Source organism: Dufourea novaeangliae, unplaced genomic scaffold (genome assembly GCF_001272555.1).
Source record: "Dufourea novaeangliae isolate 0120121106 unplaced genomic scaffold, ASM127255v1 scaffold139, whole genome shotgun sequence".
Lineage (NCBI taxonomy): Eukaryota > Metazoa > Arthropoda > Insecta > Hymenoptera > Halictidae > Dufourea > Dufourea novaeangliae.
The window spans coordinates 502871-512105 of record NW_015374013.1 but is presented as its reverse complement, the minus strand read 5'-3'; the positions used below and the strand labels follow the sequence as shown (position 1 = coordinate 512105).

At 45.9% G+C, this 9235-nt stretch overlaps 1 protein-coding gene across 1 annotated transcript; it reads left to right on the top strand.

Moving 5' to 3' along the window:
- The first annotated feature begins 1698 nt into the window (after positions 1–1698).
- Positions 1699–8872, top strand: LOC107188627. The gene is made up of 5 exons (XM_015576946.1): positions 1699–1871; positions 2447–2994; positions 3762–4078; positions 5022–5333; positions 8405–8872. The coding sequence occupies exons 1-5, from the start codon at positions 1699–1701 to the stop codon at positions 8870–8872; spliced, it is 1818 nt and encodes a 605-aa protein (XP_015432432.1).
- Positions 8873–9235: the final 363 nt, after the last annotated feature.

The window sequence follows — 9235 nt, the reverse complement described above, 5'->3', positions numbered from 1 at the left end:
CGGACATCCTTCTTCCTTTCTTGCCATTGTTCGTCCGCATTTTTACCATTTTTCTTCTTTCCATTCACATTTTTTTCCTGACCAGCCTGGAATCGACTCGTAAAATTATTAGGCATATTTCTAAAAATATCCATTTTTAGCTTCCAAACATATATACTGCTATACTACACCGCTATTTATAACCCTTTTCGTTTCTTATTTCTATTTCCATTTTTTCCTGACCAGCCTGGAATCGACTCGTAAAATCATTAGGCATATTTCTAAAAATATCCATTTTTAGCTTCCAAACATATATACTGCTATACTACACCGCTATTTATAACCCTTTTCGTTTCTTATTTCTATTTCCATTTTTTCCTGACCAGCCTGGAATCGAGTCGTTCTTGCATCATCCATTCTCCTCTGTGCATACACATTTCGAACAGTTTCACCTTGCGAAACGGTACATCATACTCCCGTGATACGTTTCAAGTGTCTGGCGAATGTATCCGTGAACGAGCATACGAATCGCTGCGTGCGAAAGTATTCGTTCACAGGGTTGATATTCGTGTGCACGGATCAAACTCGATCCCACCACCATCACCAGTCTCCAACCGACTCTGGCCGATCTCTCGTGAGAGCCATCCACGCGATTCCCTCTGTTCCACCTCCATCCGGTCTGGCCGATGAGAAGTCAACGGGGCCTCGTGTATCCTCCATGGCCCGAGAGCCCAGCAAGGATATCGTTGTTCGCGCTTCTTGCGGAGATGTCGGATCACCCGACGGGACTCGCCGAAAAGTCTCCCGCCTCCATCTGTGATCACGTTCTTCGCGTTGGACCACGTTCTATCACATCTTCGGTCCATGACAGTTAATCACAAGCTTTAATCGCGATATTCGTCGAACGTTTTAATGCCGTCGATCGTGTTTCGGAGCTCTATTATTGGTGCATTGTGGTACGTGTACTTGAAGCTTGATATCTGGATCGTTTCAACCGAATGTGCTCATGATAAAGTTTATCGATCGACGGAGAAAAAGGGACAGTCCAAATTAGTTCGTCTTCTGTGCTGTTCTGGGATCTATACGTGCCACGTAGAAATTTCGACAAACAGGAACAACCGAAAGAAAGGAGGTGGGAAAAAAGGAAAAGGCTATCGCCTAAATTGTGTTCCGCAGGTCCATCTCCCACCGCGTGGATAAGTGGGGACCGGTCAAGCCCCGGGCTATAGGCCAGGTGTTTCGTGCACACTGGAGAATCGGCCGTGTCGGAGGGAACCGTGTCGTCGGAACCAAAGAAAGAAAGGAAAAGAAAGAAAGAATATCATCAGCGAGGCAGACTCGTCGGAAAAGAAAGCCAGGGAGGGGGGCCTCTTTCTTCCAAGATGACTCACACGTTCCACCGGTGAACCCGAGAGTCCCTGGCCGGCTTCGGATCGGAGAAGGGAATCTCCACGGGAGAAATCGGCGACGATATCGAGTCGCAAAGCTAGAGATTAGAGACAAGGATATACGAACGAAATCGAATCGAGTATGTAAGTCGTGATCGAGAGGAGAAAGAGGGAAAGCGATCGGGACACCTGGATGAATTGAATAGTTCGGTGCAATAGTCGAGGAAGATCATCGTGTAAGGGTGATTCTGGAGCGAAACGTGTTTCCAGGATACTTCTGCTGTTGTTGATAGAGATAAGAAGAGATAAGGAAAAAATAGAAAAGGGAAATATGAGCAGAAGAACCGTTCCACCGGCCGGACTAAACTCCTGCGAGAGGATCAGACCAGAACGACCGAGGAATACCATCCAGAGGCTAGTATGGGGTCCAGGCTCGCAATTTCAAGTCGGGCAAATAGGATCGCCCGAGGACGAGGGCTCGAATCCGCGAATGGCGCTGAGAAGGTACGTTAGCTTTCGATTCCTTTCGCTGTTTAATCCGTCCATATTACTAGACACGCGAGTATCTGATAACTAGACTGCGGGTTTTTATGATAAATTACATTTTCTAAACTAATCCATAAAGGCAAGGGACAATGTTGGAATTTCTTTATTCTAAGGATTTTCCAATAAGAACGATATAATTTTATAATGAAATGAAATAGAAATTATTTTGTCCACATCTGGATAATAATCGCGTAGACCAAGCCAGACAATAATCGAGAAGAGTCTGTACTACACCGGCATTTATAACACCTTTGCCTAAAAATGGCGGCAATCAAAATCACGGACGGTATTTCATAACTGTAATTAGAAGGTCTCTAAACGCATGGAACCTTACCAACAACTGGTCTCGATAATTTGCTCGCGGTCGGCCCCGGGTTATTGCACCTCCGCGATCGGAACCCCCCGCGATTACGGTTCTATCGATCGTGGCTCGAGAAAGGAGGTTAGGTTCGTCGGGTCCCGTCGGTACGAGCGGACACCACGTAATTACAAGCATCGATGACTGAAAGCGAACGTTGTGTCCTCCGAAATAGACTTCTGAGGCTGTACGAGGGAAGGCAGTACAGAGAAGCGGCGGGTTTCCTCCTGAAGCTACCACGATACACCCTTAAAGCCACCCTGCCGGACATTCCCGTGGACCTGTTGATCGAAACGCTGCCACATAGTCTGGCCCTTTTAGAAGCACTCTACTCGAGGCTGCTCGAGCTGGACATCAACGACGCGAAGATTCTTCGTGTGGAACAGGTACTTTGGCGGATCGTGCACCTGATCTCGATCGGGCAGGATCACTTCCGTCTGCGAATCTGGTGCAAGCTGCTGGTGTCCTTGAACCGTTTGGCACCGAACGCCAGGAACACGCTGATCGGCCGGAAGAGAGCGCTGGAAAGGGCCGTGGAAGGACTGGGAAGGCACGGTCTGGTGTCCTCGTCTGGTCACACCTGTAATTCGGAGAACGGCACCGCGACGAATCTGGTCCCATTACCGGTCGCGCTCAAGGAACAGCTCGAGAACAGGATCGACGCGTACAAGCTGGCCGTGCACAAGCTGGAAAGCTTCGGGAAACACGCTAGAACGCATAAAGGTAACGTAGTGACGGACAACAGTAATAATTCTAGTGTTTTTTCTGATGGACACGCGTCGATGGCCACACGAGAGACGATCACGCGAGAGAAAGTTCGGAAAGTTTACAAGGCACGGTGCAACGATTTTTCTTGTTAACGTCGATCGCAGCACTTATGCACCCTGTTCTAGTTACCGCGGTGTCACTTTGAATATGTACGTCGATTCGCGATTGGAAGATCGAAATTCTAGTCGAAGATCGTATAAATGTCCGCACAGTGGGCCAAATGACGATTTTAACTGGGAAAAAATTATAATTCGTAAACCAATGAAGATATGAAAGTAATTATTTGTATAGAAGTTTGAAGGTAACCTTAATTTCTTAATATGGACTGGCATACTTGTTTATTAATAGTATGGTAGCGTTTTTTGAGACGAGTTCAACGACAATAATCTTATAGGGAGAAATGCTTCAGACCCTCGTAACAAAAACGGAGGGGCAACAAAGTATGTGCTTGACAGGTTACAGGGCCTCCCCTCCCCCCAGTGGTGGGGATAACGCCTGGGCAATAATGGTGTAGAACAAGCCAGACAATAATCGACACATATCTGTATTTTATGGTAATGGCCCATTGTGCGACGTGTACGTATAATACTCGCTATTTTCAATGAATTATCGCGATTCATACCGGTATACCGGGGTGAAAACTGTCGATTTCTCGAATAAATCGTGCCCCCCCCCCCCTATGCACGACGACGAACAGAAGTAATCCCGTCGCGCGTTTCCAGCGGACCAAGGTGTCCAGGCGGCCTCGCACCAGCGGCAACTTTCGCTCAAGTACAGCGAGATCCAGCAACGGCTGATCGATAATCAGAGTCTACTGAACACGCTGGAGAAAGTCAGCGATCCGAGCAGCTTAGAAAGTCTATTATCCGAGTTGAAACGGAGGGTCGAGCAGGATAAGGAGGCCCTCCGACAATGGACGGCCTTGAGAAGATCGACGCTCGCCGGGAACACAAAGAATCCAGCTCTAGCTGCTAGCCTGCTGCAATTCTCCAGGGGCTGCGACCTGGCACTGCAACTGATGACCCAAGACAGTTTGCAGGTACGTGGAATACAGTAGACTCGCGTTAAAGTAGCGTTAAAGACTCAATGGGCACGCAGGTTCTCGTGGCAGTTCGGTCGGTCCACCAATTGAATCAGAACTTTGGTCACAGATGGCGTCCTATAGTGGGGTGCACCAGAGTTTAGCATTAATCGACTAAATTTTCATTCGAATAAGTGTTCGAATAAATTTTTATTCGAATAATCTTGGAATAAAAATTTTGAATAATATTAAATTATTCGAGAATAACGAATAACGTGATCACGTGATATCTACAAGGTATGGTGACAAGGTCGTACGGAGACATTGAGTCGTCCCATCGATTCCCTTTCTCGTTCGACACGTAAAAGCTACAAAGTAGATCGTGATCGGTGCCACTCCCACGAGATCCTGGCTCAGCAGCACCGAAAGCCCATTGACGAACGCAGCAGGATTCGCGGTCGCAAACTTCTCTAACCACGCGAGAAATCCCTCAAGGGCACTTCCATGATCTTAAATTACACGAAGCTACTTGCAACGTGTGTGTTTGTGTATGCTGAAGTCCTCGAAGAAACGGTAACACCAACCCAGCGTATTCCACTGTCCAACAAATTTTAACCTTTGTTCTGCCTTGCAATATCCACTGGGGGTGAACCTTGTAGAATTTCTCGTTCTAAACACAAATCCATAAGTAGAATTGCAATCTATAAAGAAGTAAAAAAAAAAATATGTACCCAAGGTACAACAGGTTCTCCTATTACGTGCTCGGGACCGAGTCAAAATTTCATAGTAAATTTGCGAGCATTCGCCGCGATTCGATGATTATTTTTAATACGAAACATCGGAATCTAACGCATTTTTTTTTTTATCGGGACTCCCTTGAAAGTACCCCCCCCCCCCAACCCGTTCTCGTGGCAAAAGAACCACGAAACGAATACGGATCGCATGGAATGTTTGCGCGCAGGTATTCCATCCGGATGAAAATCTGGCGGACGACTACGAGGAGGAATCCAGCAGCAGCGCAGGCTATCACACGGACGAGAGCTGCAGCCCGACCCCGGAACCGTTGGTTCGGAACGGTTGCGAACTACTTCTCCGAACGGACGTGAATTTTTCGCGTTTCACCTACGGCGAGGTGACCGCCGAACGGCTCGCCGAGAGATACGCGGCCCTCTACGGGCAGGCTCATTTGCATACGCTGGATGCTCTGGACGCTTTGGAACCCCTAAAGGATGCAGCCGACTTGAAAGCAAAGATCCTCTATTCGGTGGTCGTGGTAAGTGGTGTTTTATGCAAAGTAGAAATAATCGCGACGCCGCAGAGTGGTACAGAACGCCTATTTAGAAGTTCAGAAGCTTAATTTGGGTGTATTAATGGGGGAATTTCGAAACCAAACTTGGTAAGCATATGTATTTAATATTCACATTTATGAAAAACATATCAAATTAATAAGTAATGTTTTTTTTTTAAATAATTTTTTTAAGAGAACTTATAGGAACTAATGTATGTTCGATGGCAATCAACTGTTTTTACACTCGATGAATTGACCACTACCAATTTCGTCAAATTTCGTTACCCAACTTCGAATTGTTTGCTCGAAAGATCGATCATATCGATCGACAAAATTACGAATTTTACGAAACGTAATTTTTATAGAACGCTGATTTTCGTTTGAATAATTTTAATTGTTCTGTTGTGTCCGTACCCATAGTTATATTTGCCCAACATTGAACCTGTCAAAGAAAAAGAAAAATATTAAGAAACTAATTTTTAAATTAATTTTTAATTTTCAAATTACAAAAATATTAAAAATATTAAAAAAGTATCAAACCTCAAAATCACAAAGGTACTATCGGATGACCCTATTCAATTAGCATATGCGTCTGTCACAGGGGTGGGGGGAGAAGGGTCGAAGACTCGATCGGTCGACCACGATTCTTGTTCCAGTCCTGGTTTTGTTTGTCGCGCGGCGGCAGTAACGTTCGGTTGAAATTGGAAGAGCAAAAAAGGCAACGTACCGCTGCGCGAACGTCGGAAGCCCGACCATTAAACTGATTTCGCTGGAATTGATTGCACTCCGCGGGCTGCCGCCACTCATCGCGACACGCTCAGCGTGTCGTCGTTCTCGCGCTTCCTACCCTATTTTTCTCCTTTTTGTCGCGTTTAAACACAGACACATATGTGTGTGTGTCGCGCTCGTTATCGAACACGCCTGGGAAACTCGGGTTGGTGCAGGTTTGAACGAAGTTTTGCCCTTGTTTCGGGGACCGCGAAAACCAGAACAACCGAGTGACCCGCGAAAACTCATTTTCTCCGAGGAAACTCTCGGGCCAATCGGACAGGTGTGCGCTGCGTTGCGGCACGTTGTTCGCTGATAATCGACGGTCAAACTGGCAGAGAATTTTCGTGGAAAATTCATGGAGAAGGAAAATGATCTCTGATTAGCCATTGACATAACGTAGTTTCGTGTTTTGTTTTTTATAGTCGATCCAACTGATTGAAATACATATTCTGTTAGATCATAATACGCACGGTGGACGAGACCAGGAAAATTCCTTGTATCGCGCGATGACAAAGATAGGACAACGAAGAAAGTTGAGGATTATTTACTTTTATATTAAAGAAATTCTGAGAAATATTCCTGGCCCTCACTTTCATAATTACTATTATTTATACGTCTCATATGCAAATGAAAATACCGTTCTAAACGTTTCTCAGATTACGAGCGAAACAGTGTATATTTCTTTCACTCTCGTAGGATTTAGCAAATTCATGGCTTTTAATGGTCCACAATCCAGTCTCTTATTATAGCGTCTCTAAACGGTACCAAAGCTTCGAGCATCGCAAAGAGAACAAAAAAGATTCGATTGTTTCTACGTTGAAAAAAAAAGTGGTGGTGGGGGGAAGTACGGGTACTGAACGATAGACAAACAAAGCGGGAGAGAGAGAGAGCGAGTCGCTTTCGTCGTAGATATGATATTTATTTTAGTTCATCGATTTCCCGGGCAGGACGCGCCGATGTGTAGAAAGGCAGCTGTATGTATGCAAAGTAATAGCCAGAGGCTGACGGACTAGCGCCTCTGCCACTTGCCGGTGGTACACTCGATCGCAAAAGTGCACCCTCGCCGGCGCCCCTTCGCGCGACCGACGGCTTTGACGTTAATGGTCGATCGATCGGATGGTAGACAGGTGCGTGTGGTGGTGTAGTGCCTGGCAAAAATAATCTTTTGCTCGTACGCGTGTATTAACGACGGGATCAAGCATACACATACAGCTACTTCGAATCGTAGGTACGAAGTATCGAAACGTGTGTCGTCTGCGCCAAGCCCGGATTAAGATTTATTGTAGCTCAGGGTTATCAGATTTTCGGAGGCCCCCTTGGTGGAAAAGCGAAATACAATATCCAAAAAAAGAAAAATACAATCTTCAAGAAAGAAAAATACAATTTTCAAAATTTTTAATTTATTTTAAATAAAATTCAATGACATTTCATCGGTAACGAAATGGAAGGTTTAGAACGGGGCCCCCTGAAATGCGGGGCCAGGGGCTACAGCCCCCTCTGAGCTCCCCCTTGATCCAGCACTGGTCTGCGACCATTCGTTCGAGAGATATAATAATCTGGCGACAAGGGAAATTGATTTAGGGTGTACGACGAACGGGCACTCGCATCAGCGACCAGCTGAAAAACCACGAAAACTTCACGAGATACGCTTTATCCGCCGCGTAACGCTCGAAAGTATAAAATCCGAACGAAACGATGCCGTAAAAAGGCACGGGGTCAAAGCGAAATCCATTTTCCGTCGTCGTGAATAAATCATAGGATTATCAAAGCGTATCCCAGCCAAGTTACCCGGTCTCCCCGGGGTGACTTACGTCCGTATCCACCATCCCGAAGAGAAACCAAGATCTCGGCGACTCGGAAAGCCGAGATCAGCTTTGTATGTCTCTTACCAGCCGGTAAGCCTGGTCCTCACCCCGATATCTCGAAACATTGAAGAAAAATCTCTCGAAATTCGACCGTTAGGACCGATCGATCTATCGATTCCGTCCCAGATAGCACATGACGCCTTGAATGACAACAATTTTACGGCTATTTTAGATCTAAGACGTCTTTAAGCCGTCTTCAAGGCGTCATTGAACGTGATGTGTAGACTGCGAATTTTTATGCAAAATCAGATTCTACAAACTGATTCACGAAGACCAGAACGAAAGTAGGAAATTGTTTGTTTCCTTAAGTTAATTTTACACCGAGAGACAAATAAAGTTGGGAAAATAAGGGACGGATGAGGGTTAATAACGTTTTTTACCTTTAACTGATACTTTTCTTTCCCCCCGTTAATTTTATAGCTTTCCTGGCGTCTGGCGGGCATAACACAAACGTCGAGATTCGCAGAAGCGCTGAAGATCGTAAACGGCACCGCCGCGATCACTGCGCAGTCGGTCACGCCAGGGTTGGAGGAATGCGTGAAACGGCAACTGGCGACTTCCGGTGCGCGGACCGGTTCCCGGGAGGTCGCGGAACAGGTGGTCAACCAGCTGGAGAGAACGTTGTACGACTTTCCGTGTCTCCGTGGATGCGTCGAGGTCAAAAACTACGCCGTTGCCTGTTCCAGTCTGGCTTGGGCCTGTCTGGCCCGTGTCACTCCGTTGCTCCTCGACGTGGCGCAGCCTCTCGAATTCAGACGGGAACTCCACGTACGACATCACGCGTCCCCCAATTCGAACGGCACCAGGATCAAGACGGTACTCTGGCCCGGGCTTCGGGAAGGCTGCCAAGGACCTTGCCTCCATCGAACGATTGTTCTCACGATCTAAATGCACGCGACTCGAACCACCGGTAGTATCGACTGTACTTAAGGTGGTTCGTAACAAATTCGAAAGACTAGATAATTAAATAAAAATTGTTGGATAGTTATCGGAACTATGTTGAGGACTTGGCAACGTTGCTGAAGTAGGGTGATACTTAGTAAAAGATATTTTACTTATTTTGTGTTTCAGTGAATTCTGATTTTCTAAATTATAATGCACGGGAATATAATTAACTTTACATGTATAGATACGCGTGCAAAAACAGCATTGCTAAACGTACCAGAAACGAGCACAGTGGAGTCATACGACTAACCAAAATATATTTTTTGAATGATCATTAGAAATGTCGTTGAATTTCATAGATATAAT